Source organism: Macaca thibetana, chromosome 16 (assembly GCF_024542745.1).
Source record: "Macaca thibetana thibetana isolate TM-01 chromosome 16, ASM2454274v1, whole genome shotgun sequence".
Taxonomy (NCBI): domain Eukaryota; kingdom Metazoa; phylum Chordata; class Mammalia; order Primates; family Cercopithecidae; genus Macaca; species Macaca thibetana.
Window position 1 is genome coordinate 61,026,467 of NC_065593.1, and position 22,477 is coordinate 61,048,943.

The 22,477-nt window shown below is 46.1% G+C and overlaps 2 protein-coding genes across 5 annotated transcripts in view; one reads left to right on the forward strand and one right to left on the reverse strand.

Annotated features, from left to right (window-relative positions):
* ENGASE (endo-beta-N-acetylglucosaminidase) overlaps window positions 1-22,477 on the reverse strand; it is a 639,565-nt gene that overhangs the window by 360,106 nt on the left and 256,982 nt on the right. The window lies entirely within an intron of this gene.
* Window positions 1-22,477, forward strand: part of CYTH1 (cytohesin 1) — a 106,023-nt gene that overhangs the window by 51,405 nt on the left and 32,141 nt on the right. For 3 of the 4 annotated variants that reach the window (XM_050764378.1, XM_050764377.1, XM_050764380.1), the window contains exons 2-3: window positions 20,755-20,837; window positions 22,216-22,280. In XM_050764378.1, the coding sequence (XP_050620335.1) occupies window positions 20,755-20,837; window positions 22,216-22,280 (148 nt within the window). Of the gene's footprint in view, window positions 1-695; window positions 7,364-20,754; window positions 20,838-22,215; window positions 22,281-22,477 lie in introns of those variants that run through there. The other variant, XM_050764381.1, reaches the window with a different exon arrangement.

A 22,477-nucleotide genomic window follows, 5' to 3' on the forward strand; every position in this document is an offset into this window, starting at 1 on the left:
CACTTTGGGAGGCCGAGGCGGGCGGATCACAAGGTCAGGAGATCGAGACCTTCCTGGCTAACATGGTGAAACCCATCTCTACTAAAAATACAAAAAATAAGCTGGGCGAGGTGGCGGGCGCCTGTAGTCCCAGCTACTCGGGAGGCTGAGACAGAGAATCACTTAAACCCAAGAGGCGGAGCTTGCAGTGAGCCGAGGTCATGCCACTGCACTCCAGCCTGGGTGACAGCGAGACTCCGTCTCAAAAAAAACAAAAAAACAACAAAAAAAGAAAATAATTTCGTAACTTGTATCATGTTCTTCCATCCTCTACAGAGGAATCGTGGAAGCTCAACTTCTGACCTAAAAAAAGATGCAGTGAATTTCTTTTTTTGAGTCAGTGACTGTTTTTTTTTTTTTTTGAGATGGAGTCTCGCTCTGTCGCTCAGGCTGGAGTGCAGTGGTGCGATCTTGGCTCACTGAAAGCTCTGCCTCCCGGGTTCACACAATTCTTCTGCCTCAGCCTCCAGAATAACTGGGACTACAGGCGCCCGCCACCACACCCAGCTAATTTTTTTTTTGTATTTTTAGTAGAGATGAGGTTTCACTGTGTTAGCCAGGATGGTCTCGATGTCCTGACCTCGTGATCCGCCCGCCTCGGCCTCCCAAAGAAAGTGCTGGGATTACAGGCGTGAGCCACCGCGCCCGGCCTACTCAGTGACTATTGACGCCTTTCCTTCTGGTGTCTAAAGCCTCTTTCCCTTTGTATTTTCTGTGAAGAGTCAGGATTCTGAGTCGCAGAATTCAAACGAGAGACCACATATGAAATCACAGCAGAATGGGTGTAGTTACGACAGGCACCTCATGGGCGTTAGAACAGCATCCAAGGATGTTTCTTCTATAATAGAAATGTTGGGCCAGTCTGAGCAAATGGTAAGTGGCTGGGGGCATTTCTGTATTTTCTTTGAATAAAAACTTCAACATCAAATTTTGGGTTAGTTGTGGATCCAGATACACAGATAGGCAGAAAAGGAAGAGTCCAAGCCTCCCCCACTCTCCTTCCACAGTCCTTGCTTTGAAAGGTGATTCCTGCTAGCAGTTTCAGGTACGTCCTTCTCAGAAGCTCCCTGTGTATTTAGCAAGCATAGGTGTTACTTGTGAGAAGGTGTTCTGTGCCATCCTGTTTCACCAGATGTGTCTTAGAGATCTTTTCATATTGGCATTTACAAATCACCTCATTCTTTTAAATTACCAAATAGTGCTTAGGTAGTTTAAAATTTTTGGAATTTGGGGCGCATAGCCATTCTTAAATGGAATTTAAGAATCAAATTCCTAAGTTTGATTCAAATCAAATCAAAAGGTATGTGCTGTTTATGTTTTGCTCGTGCCGAAGGTCGCACCAGTTTACACTCTCCCAGCAGCACGGGAGACTACCTGTGTAGCCCACTCCTCTGACAGTATTTTGTGTCATCTGGCATTCTGATTCCTGCCAGACTAATGGAAAATGGTATGTTATTCGTGTTTTAATTTGCATTAAACACATAGTGACTGTGAGCATCTTTTTCTGTGTGACCATTTGTATTTCTCTTTTTGTAATCTGCCTTTTATATCCTTTGCTCATTGTATTCATCTTTGTTTTACTAATTTTTTTGCTGCTTTCTTTGTGACTTAAAGAAGTTAACCCTAGCCAGGTGTGGTGGCACACGCCTATAGTCCCAGCTATTCTGGAGGCTGAGATGGGAGTATCGCTTGAGGCCAGGAGTCTGAGGCTGCAGTGAGCTATGATCACACCACTGCACTCCAGCCTGGGTACAGAGTGAGACCTTCTCTCTAAAAATAATAAGTTAATTAATTTTTTTAAAAGATATTAACCCTTTGTCGTATGTTTTGTGAATTTATTGTCTTAGTTGTTTACCTTTTGGCTTATGGGATATTATTTTTCACTCAGAAGCTTTTCATTTTCATGTCGCAAATGAACAGACTCACCAATATTATGACTATATTAATTCATGCTCTATTCTAGAATTATTCAGGTTTTATTTTACATTAACATCTTTGATTAAGCTAGAATTCATTTCAGCTTAGTTTTGTCCCAAATGGCTGGCTGGCTATTTATTTGCCCAGCACCCTTGACTGAATAATCCTATTTTTCTTTACCGATTCAAAGTGCTACCTGTGTGTTTCACTATTTCTTGAGTTTGTTTTCTGGTCTTTTTCTTCTCCTGCAGTTTCAATTACTGAAGCCTCACATGCTTTAATCTCTGGTAGCTGCACCCTCACATTACCCTTTCTCCCCTTCATGTTTTTCTGACTATCCTCATATATATGTTTTCCCATGTGAAGTTTAATATCCTTTTTATTATACTTCTGTAAACATCATGTTGGTAATGTAAATAATTTTTTTTGAGACAGAGTTTCACTGTCATTGCCCAGGCTGGAGTGCAATGGCACGGTCTTAGCTCACTGCAACCTCTGCGTCCTGGGTTCAAGTGATTCTTCTGCCTCAGCCTCCCAAGTAGCTGGGATTACAGGCATGTGCCACCACACCCGGCTAATTTTGTAGTTTTAGTAGAGATGGGGTTTCACCATGTTGGTCAGGCTGGTCTTGAACTCCTGACCTCAGGTGATCTGCCCACCTCGACCTCCCAAAGTGTTGGAATTACAGGCATGAGCCACCACGCCTGGCGTAAATAATATTTTTAAACATCGTGGTATATGTACGAGAACTTTCATTATTGGGGTCTTTCTACCTTTGCTCAGGTCCCCTTTGTTTTCCATGTTTCTTTTTCCTGTCTAGGGAGGCTGGCCCTGCTGCAGGAGCCAGCCTGGCCTGGGGAGGAGTTACCAGTGTTTGGGGTAAAATAGAGTTTGTCCAGAGAAACCAACTATATCTTGCCATCTAGAGGTGGGCATCCGTTTGTCATGGAGGGAGGCCACAGGACACCTTCATGATATCAGGGACTCACTGCTCTTTTCACGGGTCAGCACCTCTTGAGCTAGTTCTGGAGCAGGTGTGCTGACCTGGATCTCAAAGGTGCAGAGCTTGGCCTGCCTTCTGCTCCTCCTCTTTGCTCTCCTTGGCTGCCCCTGCCACAGGTCTCGACCTCTTTCTTCCTCCTAAATTTCTGCCCGCTGCATGGGCAGGAGATAGGGGGCGGTCCAAGAGCAGCCTCATGACAGCAGCCAAGATGGAGAAGAAGCCTGCCCTCCTAGCACACTGAGTTGGCACCGGAAGAATGCACTGGCCAGGAGGCTCGGGCCGGCCGTGCCTGTACCAGCCTCGCCCTGCTGGTAGGTGGAGGCAGGGGGCCAGTACCGCGGGCCTGCCCGTGACTTGGAAGGCTGGTGCCCTCATCAGCTCCTTCTTACACTTCTCCCAAACTTTTGCACACCCGGACTCTGGGAAACTCTGGTAAGGGTGATGTCTGGAACAGGGAGCCAGTTTGTTCCTATTCTGAGGTGAAGGTAGAAATGACCTCCCTCTCAAGAGATCTTCAGGCCCTTCTCAGAGCAGGAACAGATGCCAGTTTTTGCTTCTTTGAACAAGAATTTTATGCTCTTGGCGTTTACTAAAGAATAATGAGACATTTTTAAGTATAGGGAGTGGAACAGAGTTTAAAGAAAAAAATCAAATAACTCCAGGCCTCTGTTTTCATGGCACACAGAAGGAGGAGAGATTGAGAATCCTGACTCGCCTAAGAGCTTTATGCTTATCATGTCTGTGGTGCTTGGAGCCTGTGGCCCAGGTGATTTGGGGTTTGGGGACGCCTCATGGTCAGAGAGGACCTTTGAGCAGCATTGTGAATTCGTGGGTTTGGGATGCTGATGAAACTGTTGAGATTTGAATGTATTCCTCGTGCCTCATTTTCCGCTTTAGAAATAAAGCGATTGGTGCACATTTCCCTTGCACACTTGTCAGAGGGTCGCTTTCTGGTTCCAGCTGTCCTTGCACCTGAGACACAGAACTGGAGAGAGGATGGGAAGTCAGTAGCGGTTTGGGGAATTAGTGCTGGATAAGGATGGTAGTTGAAGCTGTGAGCTGGAGTAGGGCGAGGAAATACTTCTTTGCTACCACTTCTGAATGGAAGTGCAGACCGCGGTGCAGTGAAGACTACTGCAAAGCTTCCAGTTCCTTTTCTTTCTCATGGCGCCTAGCTGCCGCTTCTTGCTCTTCCAGGAGAATTTCTTTCTTTATCTCTTGTCCCAACTCAACAACAGAATAGAATCCAGCTGTCTCAGTGTCAAATTCAAAGGCACCACAGTCTGCCTGGAGCTTGCTTTTCCAGGCTCTGTCCCTTGTGCCGCCCTTTCCACCTCTGTCTGGACTGCCCTCTCCCAGGCTCTCGCGTGGAGCCGTCTTGGACTAACCTGGGCCCTGCTCTTCTCTGACCCCCACTCTGCATAGCGCCTTGCAGACAGCATTTATTTGGCATTTACGGGCTGCCCGTTTCTTTTTTCTTTAAAAAGAATAGTAACACATGAGCTCTTTGAGGGCCGAAACCATGTCTTTCCAGCATTGTGTCTTCCACAGTAACTGACAGGGGGCCTCGTTTCCATGCAGTGAACTTTTAAAAAAATTGTTGAATTATGAGTCTGAGAAATTATTTTTTAAAACGTTCATTTTCTCTGTTGGGATTCCTGAGATGCCTGTTCTGTGGCCAGTCGTTTCCTGTGATTCTCTCTGATGGCTGTGGTTTGTTTTATAAGCTGGATTGTGCAGAGTATATATTGTGGCATCTGTTTTCTTCAGATATGAGGAGGGCCACACTGCACACTTCTTGGTTGCAGCTTTTTTTTGTAACTTCTTTGTGGGCTGACATCCTTTTCTCATGTTGTCTGTGCCTAGAATTAACTGAAAGTGCAGGTTTTTGCCACCTGCAGTCTCTGGCCTGGGTCAAGCTAAAGCCTTTGCCTAGGTTCACACACTGCAGGTAAACCCCGGCTGTGATCCACTCTGTCGGCGTAGTGGAAGCTGGCCGTGTTAAAGGGAGAGCCATAGTGAGCCTGGCACATGATGACTGAGCCTTCTGTAGAGAGTGACGGGTCAGAACTCACCTGCTGGGCTCTTTCAGTCCCCGAAGAGAGTGTGTATGTGTGTATGTGTATCTGTGTAAAAACCAGTGATGTCACCTCAAAATAAGACAGCCCTTAGGACTATGAAAAGTGCTATGAGAATATTTACAGTACAAGATATTACTGAAAAGCAAGAGCTTAATTCCACATACATGTGAAATCCCTGAGAAACATGGTAGTAGATAACCAGCGTGGATAGTCCAGGCTGTCTTCTCCGAGTGTGTTTGTATCATGTAATTTATCACCTGGTTATTTACCAAGTGATAAAGAAGGTCATCAGGTGATGGTTAATACGTGTGAACTGAGCAGGGAGCATGGCTAGAGGAATCGGAGTTCTCCCTGTAGGAGGTAAGACTCGATGGATGGCGAGGATGAGCTTCTGAACAAGAAGAAGGAAGCAAAGAGACATAACTGAGCACTCTGGTGGATCCAGGGAAAGTGGAGTCTTCCTTGGACCAGGAGGAGAGGTGGGATGGCTTACTAGACAGCGAGCAGGAGGAAGACGGGGGCCCAGGGACATGTTGCACTGGGACTCTCAATCTGCATTTTGTAGAATTTTAGAATTTGTTTTTCATGGACTTAGTATGATTCTTTTAAATGAGTACTACTCTCTTGACACTAAAAGAAAATTGTCCACACTATGGCTGTTTCTTAAAAGACAGGCTGCAACGCAGAGCCAGGGTATTTGGGTCAGGCCTGGTGGCACTGCCTGGTGATGAGGACGTCTGTCCGCATTCCCCAGCCAGCCCAACCCCCATGCATGGCAGTGGAGGCAGGGCTTGCAGAGGGGTGGGTGCCTTCCACGACGATTTCCTAATGGCAGGAGACTGGAAAGGAGGGAGGGTATGGGAGTGTTTTTAGGATTCCCACTCCCTCTCCCATTGTTTATCTAGAGCAATGATTCTTAACCAGGGCAGTTTTGCCCCACGGGGGACATTCAGCAATGCCTGGAGACCTTTTTGGTTGTCACAACTGGTTGTGGGGAAGCGGGATGGGGGTGCTGCTGGCACCTAGTGGGTAGAGGCCAGGGACACAGCTAAGCACCCTGCAATGCACAGGGAAGCCCTGCCACAAAGAGTGACCTGCTCCCTATGCCAGTGACGCCCAGACTGAGGAAGCCCGCTCTAGCACAGTGATTTCCCTTTTACTTTCTAGTTGTTTAAAAAATACCTCCTCCCTTCTTAGTCAAAAGCTGTGTGTGGTCTGCAGTAACCTTGTATTCTGTGTCACTTAGGGGCCTGGGTCTCTGGAGTTCATGGTTTTGGGACTGGGGTCCCAAATCCACATGTTTAACAAGCGCCCTTGGTGATTCTCATGCCCTCTGAGGTTTGAGAGCTGCTATCCTCAGGCTGTAGCCATAATTCTTGTCACCAGCCATCTTGTATTATCATCCCCAAGTTTCACTTGCCTAATATTCCAACTCGATATTAGGCAAGTGTCCTCAAAGGCGACGCAGCAGCCTCTGGTGAAGAAAGAACCATTGGTGGCTGCAAGTGTACTGGGTAGGAGGCGAGTCCTTCTGGGTAAAAAGGCTGGAGTGTCCCTCGTGGAAGTGGAGGGCATGGGATCCCTGGAGGAAGGGAGCAAAGGATACTCCTCCTGAAGCCCCTCCAGGACGGTGCTGGAGCAGTCTGGTCAGTGCCACTGTGCCTGCTGACCTGATGCGGGGCAGTGGGAAGGACTAGGCTTGTGCCTTTAGGGTGACAGAACATCCACCCCCTAATCCAGTCTCTTGTTTATCCGTGCAGTAAGGAGAGGGCATCTGGAGTAAGGCTGGCATTCTTGCAGTGAAAGCAGCATCGGGCTTTTGCTTCTGAGGGAGAGAGGAAAGCAAGTGCAGCCTGTGTGCAAATGCTGGCGGTGCCTCCCCTCCCCCCGGGAGGCCGGGAATGGGGGATAGTAGGAGGGGCTGGCTGTGACTGCATTCATGGAAATGAGCCTGGAGGAGTGGAGCAGCACACACTTGGATCGTCAGCTAGAGCTGCAGCTCTGCGCGTCCATCTCTGCGCTCCGCACCAGCCTTCCCCACCGGGCCCGGCGCCTTTCCACCTGCAGGGCCGGTGCTCTCAGCTTTTGTTTTCTCTGGAAACCTTCTTCTCTGCCCCTGCTGTGCTGGCGCACACATGCTGTCCTTGCTCCGGCTCTCCCTGCACCTACAGCTGTGGGAGCTCCCGGCAGCCTGGGACTGTGGGGTCGCTGCACGGAGCCACCATGGCCTCTGACGCGGAGAGCTGTGACCTGCCGAGGCTTTGATGTTGCTGCCCAGGGCTGGCCAGGACACTGGGGCCGCAGGAGAGGGGACTCACCGTGGGTAAGAGGCTGGTGGATGGCGTGTGGAGCCCCGTCAGCAGATTCCCCATTATGCGTTGCTGCCTGCCTGCCTCTCCCACCCAGCAGCCAGCAGTAGGAGCTGATGTGTGCGTGGCCGTCTCTCTGCATGTCTGTCTTTTGGGTCTGCATTCTGTGCTCTTCTCTGAGGATTTTTCCACTACACCTTTGGATAGGTATCCTGGCATTCAGTGTAGTTTCTTCTAGGCCTGAGACTTAGAAACACGCCAGTAGTCAATTTCCTTGGTCCAGCTTCCATGAGGTTTGAAATAGGGGGGCAGAAAGCAGAGGGACAGATTCAGGGTGATCTCCCCTCTATGCCCGCCGTCCACGGAGTTTCTGTTTTACTCATTAAGGACTTGGGAACCTTTCCTGGGCATGAGTCGCCCTCTTCCCATCGATACACATAGAAAAGGAGTTGGAATTGTACATCGCATTTAATGCTAGGGGTCCTTGCCAGCTGTCAGACTGAGGGAGAATATTTCAATGTACAGAAAAATCCAGAGCATTACAAAGGGCTAGCAAACAAATAGGTTTTAGGCACTGAGGGTGAAGTGAGAGAGAATTGACTTTCAAGCCACTAAGCCTCTATTTTGGACACGGAAGGGGTGTGGTGGCCCAGCTGTGCAAGCTGGCAGTGGTTGCAGCTGGCAGGCACAGGGAGTGGCAGCTTCGCCCAGGGGACAGGAGCCTGCCCCCTTGGGAGGAGGGGCGAGCAAGCTGATTTGGCTTATTTGGAGGAAGAGGGAACTCCAGGCTTTCCCTGGGGAGTGAAGGAGCACGCCGCTCGGCTCAAGGAGGCTGGGGGTAGAAAATGGTTCTTCCTTGTGGAGCTCTGCGTCCGGTCCCTGGGATCCTTTTGAAACAGCAGTGGAGTGCCAGAAAGAAGCTGCTGGGAAACCCCAGCTATATCAGATGTTGTCACTGTGAGCTTTTAGAAAAGGTTAAGTTTCTTAAAATGGTTGTTTTCTAGTTTGTATCTTTTATTGAAAGCTGATGTTAACTTTATTTTTCTAAACCAAATTCTTAGGATAAAATTTTGTCACTTAGGTTCTGTTACTACCTTGAAATGCAAACTAAGTCTTTGAGTTCTAGGATTTATTAGATTAAAAGTTTTGATACCTTTTTTGTTTTTTGAGATGGAGTTTTGCTTTTGTTGCCCAGGCTGGAGTGCAATGGCGCGATCTCGGCTCACTGTAACCTCCGCCTCCCAGGTTCAAGCGATTCTCCTGCCTCAGCCTCCCAGGTAGCTGGGATAACAGGCGTGTGCCACCACGCCTGGCTAATTTTGTCTTTTTAAAGTAGAGACCGAGTTTAAACGTGTTGCAGGCTGGTCTCGAACTCCTTACCTCAAGTGATCCACCAGCCTCGGCCTCCCAAAGTGCTGGGATTACAGGTGTGAGCCACTGCACCCAGCCAATACCTTCCTTTTATAAGGTAGTTGAGAAGGACATTCTCATTACATAAGTGAGGAAACTGAGGCTGGAAGAGGTCATTGTTTGCTCCAGGTCACAAAGCAATGAGTGAAAGCCCAGGCAGCATCTCCTCTGAACGTGGGGAGCTGTTAGGCGAGATGTCTCCAAGACTGAGAATAGGACTGAATGGAGTCTTCCCTAAAAATCCAGAATGTGGTAATAAAAATCTTTTTTTTTTTTTTTTTTGAGATGGAGTCTTTCTGTTGCCCAGGCTGGAGTGCAGTGGCATGATCTCGGCTCACTGCAGCCTCCACCTCCCGGGTTCACATCATTCTGCCTCAGCCTCCTGAGTAGCTGGGACTACAGGCACTGCCACCACACCTGACTAACTTTTTATATTTTTAGTAGAGGCAGGGTTTCACTGTGTTAGCCAGGATGGTCTCGATCTCCTGACCTCATGATCCACCTGCCTCAGCCTCCCAAAGTGCTGGGATTACAGGCGTAAGCCACCATGCCTGGCCTTTAAAAATCTTTAATAGACTTACTGTTAGTGGGGAAACTGGGTAGTTTTTGCATGGAGGGAATTTAAATTAGAATAGTCTAAATACTCATATCGGCAATTTGCTAGAAGGCACCTCTGCCTTTATGTTGAATACCATTTCTGCTAGCTGCTTGCTAATTTAACTCTTTTTGGTCCTGGGTAGTGTGTATAAATTTTATTTTTATTTATATTTTTTGAGACGGAGTTTTGCTCTGTCGCCTGAGCTGGAGTTCAATGGCGCCATCTCGGCTCACTGCAACCTCCGCCTCCCAAAGTCAAGCGATTTTCCTGCCCCAGCCTCCCGAGTAGCTGGAACTACAGGTGCATGCCACCATGCTGGCTAATTTTTGTATTTTTAGTAGAGACAGGGTGTCACCATGTTGGCCAGGCTGGTCTCGAACTCCTGACCTCAGGTGATCCAGCTGCCTCGGCCTCCCACAGTGCTAGGATTCCAGGTGTGAGCCACTGCGCCCAGCTGTAAATTCTTTTAAAAATCTCTTAGGCTGCAAGTTGATGGTGAGATATTTATTGTAAAATACACTACACAAAAGTCAAATCATAGTTTCTTGGGAAAGGGACTAAGGTAAGCAGACAGGGAAGTTAGAATATTGCTGTGAAATTTTTGTTTATTTTATATTTTTATTTTTTTGAGAGAGGGTCTTACTCTGTCACCCAGGCTGGATGCAGTGGTACAATCTGGGCTCACTGCAACCTCCACATTCCAGGGCTTACGCGATCCTTGCACCTCAGCCTCCTAAGTAGCTGGGACTACAAGTGCGTGCCACTATACCTGGCTAACTTTTGTATTTTTTGTAGAGACGGGGTTTTGCCGTGTCACCCAGGCTGGTCTCAAACTCCTGAGCTCAAGCCATCTCCCTCCCTCAGCCTCTCAAAGTGCTGGGGATGGCCAGGCACAATGGCTCACGTCTGTACTTCCAGCACTCTGGGAGGCTGAGGCAGATTGATCCCCTGAGGTCAGGAGTTTGAGACCAGCCTGACCAACATGATGAAACCCCGTCTCTACTAAAAATACAAAAATTAGCTGGGCGTGGTGACGGGGGCCTATAGTCCCAGCTACTGGGGAGGCTGAGGCAAGAAAATTGTATAAACCTGGGAGGCAGAGGTTGCAGTGAGCTGAGATTGCGCCAGTGCACTCCAGCCTGGACGACAGAGCACGACTCCATCTCAAAAAAAAAAAAAAAAAAAAAAAAAAACCAAAAACCAAAAAATAAAATCAAACTGCTGGGGGTATTATAGGCATGAGCCACCATGCCAGGCCTTTATTTTTAATGGTGGTAAAATACATATAACAAAAAATGTACCATCTTCAGCATGTTAAGTTCAGTAGTACATTCATACATTCACATTATTGTGCAACCCAATCTCTAGAACTTTATCATCATGCAAAACTGAAACCCAGCATTAAACCCTCACTCTCCCATTCCCCCTCTCCCCAGCCCCAGGCAGTATCCATCCCACTGTCTGTCTCTATGGTAGTTTGACTACTCCAGGGGCCTCTTATCAGTGCAGTCCTTCAGTATTTGCCCTTTTGTGACTGGTTTAATGTCCTCCAGGTTCATCCATGTTGTAGCATACATTAGAATTTCCTTCCTTTTTAAGGTACTGAGTTTGAAAAGTGTTACTGTGTTTCTGACTCAGTGGGTGGGAAACTTAATTGGTTTCCCAAAGTAGATAGACTGTGTGAAGGTGTGAACTCTTCAGTGTATTGTTGGCAGAAAGTGTCACCTGGGCCTCCTGCTCTAGTCACTCCCCTTTGCTACATCCATCTTTCTTCATCCCCTGATTCTAACAGTTATCCTGAGGACTGTCCCGAAATTTCCGGCTTCCAGTAAAACCCTAGTATCATTACAACTGTTACATCCCTCTTCTGTTACATTTTACCTGAAAGATACACTGAATTTTGGTTGCATTCTTATCCCTACTTTAAAGATCTGACCCCACATATTTGTAATGTCAGCATGGAATTTTGTGAAAGTTGAAAATTGCTTTTCTCAGTGAGGGGAAAAAAATTCCCCTAAACCAACCCTTTCTCCACTTGTAGTAATGATCTGTAAGAACTTTATCTTTGACTCCTCAACTGTTGTTTTTCTTGTTTGCTGCCCTACCTGCAGTTGTTAGCCATGCCTCACAGCACTGTCTTCTTACCCTATAGTTTTTAACTTAGCAGATTTTGTATTATTGTGGGTTATTTGTGTGTCCCCATGTGATATAAAAGCTGTAGTTATTTTAAACAGTATCCTGCTCTGGAAGCAACCTCTTAGCTTGCTGTTTGCTTTGAGGCACAGATAGCCAAAGTAACTTGCCCAGGGTCATCCACCTGGTGAGTGTGGCCCCAAGCTAGGTTTAGGACCCAAGGCCACTACCTGTAGAGTGGCAGTCCACAGATCCATCCCAGAAGTTGGGTGAGGCACCCATGCTGTGGATTCTTACAGCCTTGTGCATAAGCCCTCGTTAACACGCACACCTAAAGTCATCACCTTCTCAGTGGATGCTTCCAGGGACTGCTGCTCCTGCCGGAAGGCACCAGATCTGTCTCTTCAGTGTTGTGCCCCCGCTGCCTTCCACCTAGTAGGCAAGCAGTAAATGTAGGCTGAATGAGTCAATGATGACATTGTTAGAAAGAAGCGAAAGAGGAAGATTAATTGGGTATACAGATAAAGGAAAGACATTTGGCATTTGTTGGGCACCTACTTGTGGTCGCTGTTTTATCTTTTCCATCACGCATTCCTAACAGCAATGCTAACAGTAGCACAACTGTGTTAACTGCAGTGCCATTTTACAGATGGACAAAACCGAGGCCCAAAGAGATGAGCAGTTTGTTGAACATTGGTATGTCTCCAAAGCCTGAGTTCTTTCCAGTATTTTGAAGTTTTTCAAATTATAAGTCACTGGAATTTTCTGGGAGACAAAGTGACTTACACCCATAGGGTAGTGCAGAGGGAGGTGAACACGCTGTTTTGTTTAGGGTCTAACTAGTAGGATTGACACAGGTATGTGGCGAGTAAGTGCTGAATACTGGAACCAGTGCTCAGGACATTTGGAGTTTCTTACCCCTCACACTGTGATCACTGTATCTTTGGAGGTTGGAGGAGCAAGGTGGTTTCCCAGATGTGCGCTTTTGATCCCAAAGCCTGGTTTGTAAATAGCCAGTTGTTCTCCTCTGAGCAGGTGGCAGTTTCTGTAGAGGCTGTAGAAAAGCTGGGTGCTTTATTTCACTACTGCCACTGCTGTTTTAGGCAGAGCTTAAGGTTAAGTGGGGGGGTGGAGAGAGAGAGAGAGAGAGAGAGAGAGAAAAAGAGTGTGTGTGTGTGTGTATGTGTTCAGTGTTTATGAAACTTCCAGGTCTGTAAAGTGATGTGGCCGTGATTAGCAGGAGGGCACCTGTTGGCAGCAGGCCAGCGGGAGGGGATGAAAGGGAAATGGCAGTGACTTCCTTGGCCTGGGAGCAGCTCTGACTGAGGTAGTTATCTTTTGTATATTTACCTTCTCCGCAAATGAGGGCTCACTGCTTAATTACTTTATAAAATGTTTCCCTGCATTGTTGGTTTAAATATGGACCTTTTTATCCATTGAAAGGCAGAGGCTATAAGAAGGATGGCGGTTAATAATTATGGTGGAAAAAAAATAAGGCAAGTGAAGTATTTTAAAGCCAGGCAGAGGGATCTGGTGGTAGCTGGATGACCCCAAAGAGAGACATCTCGGTCCTAAAGCATGCCTTGGACATGCTCATTTGACGGTACCCACGGGGATTTAGAACAGTGTGGTCCTGGCAGCTGCTATGTGTCTGCCAAGCAGAACCTGCTGTCAGAGAGCTGCGTTTTCCATGGAACTTTGTGGCGTATCCCCAGGCATCTGCCTGTGGCCGGTGGAGCACGAGTTGCAGGGTTTTAGACTAAAGCCCGCCATGTGCTCATGTATCGTCCTCTGGCTTGGAAAGAGGGCTCTGTCCCTTTAAGACAGTTCTCCTTTGTATGCACTGGCTGGAACCCATTTCAGCTCTGGGTTTCTGCCGACTGTTAAAATCTGCAAAGCAACATTTAAATAAATAAATAAATGAAAGCTTCCCTTGTGTGGCTTTCCTATTCACAGCCAAGCACAATAGCGCCTTGTTGTTTTTGTCACTTTAATCCCCTTCATTAAATTGGAACCCTGGAAAGGAATGGTGATGGGGCTGATGCTGGACCGTCCCCCTGACTGCCAGCGGACACCTTGCGGATTAACCTTTGTGGGCATGGATTCTGGGTGCCCCTCTGGCGATGGGCGAGGAGGGCAAACGAGCGGGTGGTGTGTCAGGGCAACTCCCCCCCTGGTTTGTCTCCATTGTGCTCAGGCTGCTGGCAGGGACAACCTGCTGCCCTCCCCAGTGGCCATTCTTTTAAAGAGCAAGGGGTTCAGCCGCCTCCCTGGCACATAAGCATGGCTGCAGCACGTGGCAGTTGGGGGAGGGAGGAGCTGTTTGTTGTGCTGCCATCTGGCCCATCTGAGCCGTTCTTTTGCAGTTTAACCCTAATGGCTACACAGGAGAGAAGCGGCATGAATACACGGGTTTCCCAGGGTGCGAACGGTGCTTTTGCAGAAACTCCCGGGTGTGAGGTAGACATGGGTATTTCTGACCACCACCTTTCTTGTTGCAGCTGTGGCCTTCACAGCATCCTGAAGACACTAGCCAAGACTGTAGCAATCAATCGCACCTCCAGCTCTCCAGCAGTGGTGCTGATTCTTCATGCTGCTAAATGAAATTAAGCTTTTTCTCTTTGGATGTTTTTTCTCTCTGGGGCAGCATGAGAATGAAGGCTTGAATTAAAGATTTGATGTTGCATTAAGTTTGTGCAGAGGAAAAACACTTTTATTAAAATGTTAGATTTTGCCTCATCTCAGAATAAAATTCCACTAGAAAAATGAGGTCTAGATCAGCTTTTTAAAGTAAAGTTCTTAAATGATTTGTTGAGCCAGAAGGGAAGCAGCATTGTGATTTAAAGTTAGTAAGTATGGAATGGAGAAGGAATTTAGCAGTCATGTGGCAAATGTCAGGAGATTGGATCAAAATAAATGTAGATAAATATCTTATTTATTCTAGCTACAAATTGGCCAGAAGCGTTTTCTGTCTGACTCCAAGCACACAGAAGGGCTATCTTTTCTAGTGACTGTAGTTGAACATTTTTAGTCTTTTGTTTTCAAATTGTCATAGTACATATGTGTATGTATTTTAAAGCAAGTATTCAGGGGCTTCTATGTCCCGTCTGTGTATTCCCAGACCCACTCCCCAAAGCAGCCACTATTCATTCACTTTTTTCTGCTTTTAGGTCTTCTAGTGGGTGCTGCAAGTTCTTAAATTGGTGATTATTTTGTCAAAATCAGAGATTATCTCCTGCCTTCCACCTGTGATAGATGAGGATGCAGTTCACACCATTCTCTTCCTTCCTTCTCTCACTGTCCGTTTTCGGTAGTTTATCCCAGTTATACTCCTGGCATGTTTACAGTGTGGGTTTCTTGTTCATGATCCTTGTCCATGCCTCTGGTCACCAGTGTTGTAGGAGGAAGCTGTGGGGACCGTTTGGGACCCTGCTGCTGTCTCCACGTTGCTTCCCTCAAACACTGGTCAGCTCTTCCTTCACCTCCGAAACAGATAGCTTTGCTTCTCCAGCCCGGGTTGGTCTTTCCTGCTTTGTCTACAGGGTGATTCTGAAAGTTCACCACCAGCAATCAGCACCATGACAGGAATGTAGATACCACCCACCCTAGAGCCAGGTGCACACTCAAAGGGAGCTGTTCCTAGCACCCCTGATGGCCCAGAGGACACCACTCAGGGGCTTGTTTCATTTCTTCTGTGATTTCCTGTAGTTTAGTTTTTCCTGTTTCCCAGTCCTTTTTATTTTCTTGAGGGGAAACCGAATGATGCCTGTTGATACCACACACAGTTCTCAGCTGCTTTCTCCTTCATTCTCTGGTTTCAAGTCTGATTTCATTCTCTGTAAGGGCATTCCTCTGGCAGCCCCTTGGCTTCCTGCTCTGGCCCCGTGTGATGGCTATGTGTCCATCACAGGTGATGGCCCTTGCTGTCCTCAGGCTCCTCAGTCAGTCCCGTTCCTTGACCCACGTCTTGCTCCTGAAGTAGCTTCTTCAGAAGGGGTGCACAGGAGGCAAACTTTCTGATCCTTATGTATCTGAAATGAGTCTGTTTTACCCTCCTACTTGACTGAGAATTTGGGGTTCAGATAATTTTCATTTAGAATTTTGAAAGCTCCACTACACTGTCTTTAGTGTGCAGGCTCTTATTCTGACACCAGCGAGATCTTCGCTCGTGGGTGGTCTGATTAATCACTCTCCTTAACCCCCGTGGAGGTTTTAGGATCGTCTTTATTCCTGGAACTTCTGAATTTTTCCTATGAGTATTTCTCCGTGGGATTTAAAAATATTTTTATTCGACCGAGTTGATTTTTTTGCTTTTATTTCCAGGTTTGCTTATATTTTCAAGCCTCTTTGTTCTACAAGAATGCCCCAACTTTATCTTTTAATCCTTTGTTGACTTTTTTGATGTGGGGGACAAAAGTATGTTTAATTTGCAAGGCTGTGTTCTTTTCCTGTAATTGTCCCTTTTTCAGAGTTCTCTGTTCTTTTAAAGGTTTTTTTTTCTTTCTTTTTTCCCCCTAATTATCTCTGTTTGCTCTAGGGTGAGTTTTCTGTTCCCTGTCTTGTCCTCTCTCACTCCTGGCGTAGGTGTGGTTATCTCTGTAAGTGTAAGAGTGAAGCAGTAGATGTGTTAAGCGGAAGCTCTGTGCATGGCTGGGCCTTGTGGGCAGAGAGGCTTGGCTTCAGGGCGAGTGGGCAAGAGCCTGCTTGGGGGTAGGGTCCTCTTAGGTCTCCGCCGTCCACGTATGGAGGCTTTACCCTAGACACCAACTCCACGCTTGTCTGCTCATGAGAAAGTCGGCTGTGTTCGCACGTGCGCGCGTGCGCGCGCATGTGTGTGAAATCCCTAGCGTGCTAGGCCCTGTGCTGGGTGCCACAAACAACAGTGTACAAGGCATGCAGTGTCCCTGCCTTTGTGGAGTTTTTATTCTAGAAGATATTAGCACTTTAGCACTGTTTCATTCCTTTCTCTGTTCTGAAAATTTGTTGAAATCTCTTCTGTTGGCCCTTCTCTGTGTACTCTTTGATATTGTAGGTTTATGGATTTTTTAAAAATTCCTTTCCCTTTTTTAAAAAAAATTTTTTATTTTTTTGAGATGGAGTCCTGCTCTGTCGCCCAGGCTGGAGTGCAGTGTTGCCATCTTGGCTCACTGCAATCTCCGCCTCCCGAGTTCAAGCAATTCTTCTGCCTCAGCCTCCCAAGTAGCTGGGATTACAGGTATGTACCACCATGTCCAGCTAATTTTTGTATTTTAGTAGAGACGGGGTTTCACCTTGTTGGTCAGGCTGGTCTCGAACTCCTGACCTCAGGTGATCCGCCCTTCTCAACCTCCCAAAGTGCTCGGATTACAAGCGTGGGCCACCGCGCCTGGCCTATTCCTTTTCTATTTTAAAATAATATCTTGGAAGGCAGAGGACTAGAAGGGCTTTTTGAATTTATAATACAGAAGCTAGATTGTGTTCTTCCGGAAAACTTGTCATGTGTGAATATTAAACCCAGAAAGGTCGAGTGCTCAGATTCTGAAAAGAAAGCAACGATTAAGAGTTGCCGATTTAGAATGATAAAAGTTGTCTTCTCAGGGTATATAGCAGTCCTGAGAGAGGAATTTTTTTATACGATTGCTCTGTTTTTCATCAGCCTCATTATATGGACCTTGGGTTTAGTCTTCCTTCTGTTGGGTAGAGATATATTGATGATCTGGTTAAGCCAGCTCTGTAGCTTCAAAATCAAATCCCAATTATTGAGCCTCTTGTGGAGCAGCTGTTTTTAAAAAATGAATGTTGCCTTAATTTCAAAACCATGTTATATTGGAATGAATATGTATCTTCTAGAACCTGAGGAGATTAATTTCTTAAAGGGATCTTCTACTTGGACTAGAAATCTTTCTGGTCGGTGAAGCACAGAACAATTGGAATGGACTGCTTTAGGCATGCTTTTCTCTAGAATGGTGTACGTATCAGTAGAGTTGATGTTGTTTTTCAAAACGGCTTTTGTTTTAACCAGAGCTCACTTATTTGTCTAGCTTTTTCCTGAAGCAGCCATTTTAATAATTTTTTTTAAATGTTAGGAGAACTGTTCAGCCTGGGAAGAAACATGTGGGGTGGTGGGTTTGGGGGGAACAGTGCAGAGTTAGAATCTGTATAATGCTGATGGATTGCTGAGCTGAAAACCTGGGTCTTGACACAGGAATGGGACTGGAGAGCAGGTGTGTAGGTGATCTTATTTAAGGCTCCATCCTCCAATACACACACCTGAGTGATCACCCTTGAGTTCTCAGGGACGCAGTATAAAGCCCACTCTTGTGAAGGTGACCTGAGTTGGATTTAGTTGGTCTGTTGGGATCTTGAGAGTGGCTGTCTCTTCCAGCCTCTAAAGGAAGAGTGTTTTTCAAACCACAGGACTCAGTATATTAGGTAATTATACAATTACCTAATTGATTATGAAATAATTTTTTAAAATTTTTAATTATTATTTTTTTGGAGACAGAGTTTTGCTCTTGTTGCCTAGGCTGGAGTACAATGGCACGATCTTGGCTCACTGCAACCTTCACCTCCCGGCTTCAAGCGATTCTTCTGCTTCAGCCTCCCGAGTAGCTGGGATTACAGGTGTTCACCACCACGCCTGGCTAATTTTTTGTATTTTTAGTAGAGATGCGGTTTCTCCATGTTGGCCAGGCTGGCCTCGAACTCCTTACCTCAGCTGATCCACCCACCTCAGCCTCCCAAAGTGTTGGGATTACAGGTGTGAACTACCACACGCAGCCATAAAATCAGTTTACTGGACTAAGCCACTGTTAATATCAATGCATTTCACATGGTGAGGTATTATTTTTGATACTTTTATGTATGGTGGAGATTGGGTCATGAGACAAAATGCATTTCTTTTCTTTTTCTTTCTTTTCTCTCTCTCTCTTTTTTTTTTTTTTCTTCAAACCGGGTCTGGCTCTGTTGCCCAGGCTGGAGTGCAGTGGTGCGATCTTGGCTCACCGCAACTTCTGCACCCCAGGCTCAAGCAATCCTACCTCAGCCCCCCTGAGTAGCTGGAACTACAGGCGCGTGCCACCATGCCCAGCTAATTTTTGTGTTTTTTAAGTAAAGACAGGGTTTCACCATGTTGCCCAAGCTGGTCTCAAACTTCTGGGCTCAAGCAGTCTGCCCGCTTTGGCCTCCCAAAGTACTGGGATTACAGGCGTGAGCCACCAGGCCTGGACTAAAATGCATTTCTTCTTTTGGATTTTGAGATGTTTAAAAAACACACTTTTTTAGAGAAGGACTGGGAAAAACTAGGTTAAAAAAAAAAGGAAAAATTTGGCTTTTCTAATGTAGCTAATTAACCCACTCTGTAGGCTTCACTGTAGTCTATTGCTTCTACCTTCTTATTGTGATTTTTATGAAATATTTGGGGAAAGTAACTGTTCTCTGAATGTAGTAGATTAAGTTTTAATGCCATGGGCAGAAGGAAGTTATGTGTAACCTAACTGTGCTCTCAAGTAGAGATGTTATTCCAACTCTGTGCTGTCTAGAAATATAACATGAGCCATAGATGCACATTTATTTCCTACTATTTCCACATTTAGTTCCTTTGAGATCAATTAAAATAATACATTTTATTAAGTTATATCAATGTGCAATCAATATGAAATATTAAAAAGTAATTTGTTTTTATAGAAAGTTTGGTGTGTGTGTGTGTGTGTGTGTGTGTATATATGTTTTTGTTTTTGTTTTTTTTTGAGATGGAGTCTTGCACTGTTGCCCAGGCTGGAGTGCAGTGGCGCGATCTCAGCTCACTGCAAGCTCCGCCTCCCGGGTTCATGCCATTCTCTTGCCTCAGCCTCCTGAGTAGCTGGGACTACAGGCACCCGCCACCACACCCAAGTAATTTTTTGTGTTTTTGGTAGAGACAGGGTTTCACCATGTTAGCCAGGATGGTCTTGATCTCCTGAACTCGTGATCTGCCCACCTTGGCCTCCCAAAGTGCTGGGATTCCAGGCGTGAGCCACCACACCCAGCCTCAGTGTATATTTTATACATACTGCACATCTCAAACTGGGTAGTCACATTTCAAGTGGTTAATGTCACTTGGGGCTCCTGGCCACCATATTGTACAGCGCAGCTCAGGCTCACATAGGCACCCACTGAGGATAGAAGGACACTCACGCCACCCCTACCCTTGGGAGTGTGGATGCCCTTTGCTATGCCACGGAGGGAACAAGAGCTGAGCTTCTGCTCAGCACCAGGCAGGGTTTAAGGCACCTTAATTTACTCTACATCATCCTTATCAAGTGGGTGATGGTGGGGCCACTTTATTGATGATGAAGTATGACCCAAATAGGTTACATAACTTGTCTGAAGTGACCTAATTTGATATTTGGTAGATTGGAGTTAGGATTTGAACCTGGTTTGCTTGATTCTAATGCTTGTTCTTCTCATTGGCCCACATAGCTTCCCACAGTATGCTTGAAGGGTCATTTTAGAGGGTGTCTGTCCAAATCTCCTGTTTGTATAGGTGGGGGAGATTGAGCCATTGGAGGATTGCAGAAGGATATTGTGGTAAGAGCTGTGATCCGGGAATTAAGTAACCTTGTTCTGATGATAAGAGCACATTGTAAAACATCCAAACAATGAAGAAAGGTATGAAGCAGAAAGAGGAAGTCCCATAATCCCTGTTCCCAGAGTTAAGCACGATTTTAGGTATATATTCTAGACTTCTATTAGTTCTCAGTGTATACATAGTCTCTTTCTCCAGACCCCTCCCAGAGATGGCACAAAATTGTTCGTACATGTTGCTTTGCCTCTTGCCTCCCCTCCCGACCTCGGGGTCACGGACATCTTTCCATGTTGGAGCTCAACTCAGCGAGGCGGTCCTGCTCTGTTTTTGACCATGAGGGAGCTGAGGCTCAGAGAGATTAATTAAACATCAGCCTGAAGTCTCCCAGCTGGAAGGGATGAAAATGGCCAGGCACTCAGCTAATATTCATCCTTTTTCATTCATAGCCGACCTAATTTAACCTTCAGTAATCTCTTCTCTCTTGTTTTTCCTTCCAAGAGTTCCTTTCTTAGAGCTTTTCTGTGTGATTTAAGGGCCTTCCTTTCTTTAGAAAATCTGATAAGAATTGGAGCCATAACTATTTCTGTCACTCAGTCTGGCTTCTGAAACTGGCTTCTAGTTTCTTTCTTGGTATCCTTCTCCTTTCGTGGCCTCTGGATCTTCCTTGATTTTTGGTGAGATAAAAGCTTTCTTAGTAACACTGCCCTCCATTTTCGTAGTTCCCAGTGACCTGACCGCAGAGGAGCGTCAAGAACTGGAGAACATCCGACGAAGAAAACAGGAGCTGCTGGCTGACATTCAGGTAGGAGAGTGGCATGGTGGTTTCACCAGCGTAAGAACCGCAGTGACAGTCCCATTTGTATCAAAGGGTGTCCTTTGCAGCGTGTCTCCTCAGGACACTTTTGACCTGCCCTCACTACAGCTCTGCACAAAGTGTAGGTGTTGATAATCACCTTTCCTCTACAGCTCAGGGGATGGAGTGTCAGAGAGCTTGAGTGGCTTGTCCGGGTTCACCCAGCTGGTTGGTTGTCAGAGCTGGAGACACCCTGCAGGACTCCTGTCTCCTGAGTAGTCCTCTCTGCTGTGTTTGCCCTTGTGGAGCAGAGTGGATGGGGAGAGGCAATGAGAACGTGGGCTTCAGGCGAAGCTCGGCCCACACCCCGGCCCTGGCTCTGCCGCTTACTAGCTGAATGATTTGAGACAAGAGAGTTCTGGTTCCTTGAACTTCAGTTTCTTCATCTGTCAGATCATGAAAACACCTACTACACACTTGTAAGGACTTAGCATAAAAGACAGCATAATTTCTGGTCCCTCTAGATGTACTTAGTGATAGCAATTTTACTATTTTTTCCAAGTTCCTTTCCGTAACTATCAAGCTTTGTAGGAAATAAGTCTAGAAGCCAGTAATTGGATTATTTTCACCCTAAGGCAGTAAATGTTATTCTTTTAGAATTCTTTGTAAAACATTAGGAGTGGGGTTAAGGAGGGAATCCTGTTTGCCCAAAGAAGCAAAATGAGGAAAGACTTGACTTGCTCTGGAGTTAAGTATATTTTGATAGTTCTCCCTGATCCTTTGACTCCTGCTTCACTGGTAGATCCTGAGAAAGATGAGCAGCTCTCCACTGAAGCCCGGCTTCCACGGGAGAGCCCATCCATTCTGGCCAAGGGTGTGCTGGAATGAGGAGGGTGGGTGTGGATGCAATCGATTTGATCAGACATTCCCTTTGCCAGCCACTTGGTGGCAGTGTTGCCCTGGCACAGCTACTGCTGGCTCTGCAGCCTGGGATTTGGGTAGGAGGCTTTGTCCTCTGAATTTTCTGGCACACTTGTATTTAGTTAGCTGCAGATTTGTTCTGAAAGATTGTGATGAGGCAACCAGTTTTTTTTACATAGCATATATTCTTATAAACTTTCCTAGACCGTAAATTCTTTGAGGTCAGAGGCTGTATCCTTTTCTACCTTGGTATTTTCTGGAATGCTTACTATTTGGTAGGCACTCAATAAATATTTCTGAAACAGATGAATTTTCCTAATTTACTTTTTTGTATTTTTGTGGTATTTTGTTTCATTTTGGTTTATTTTATTTTGTCTTTGGTTGGAGGGAGTTATGTGAGATTTTAGAAGTTTTAATTTGATCTGCATTTCCCTTTCCTGCTAACTCTGGACTGTCTGTTTTACAGAGGCTGAAGGATGAGATAGCAGAAGTAGCTAATGAAATTGAAAACCTGGGATCCACAGAGGAAAGGTGAGTCTGCCCTGCTGCTGGGTGACTTTCGTGGTTGTAGTTTCTGAAGCACCCAGGCCTTAATTACGCTCACGTGGCAGATTGAAGGAAAAAGTCAGCTTTGTGTCTTTCTAGTTCTAGCAAGCACATATACACCCATCGTTTCTGCCTTTCATCCTTCACCGCAAGGCCTCCTGAACATAGGAGGTTCTTCCATT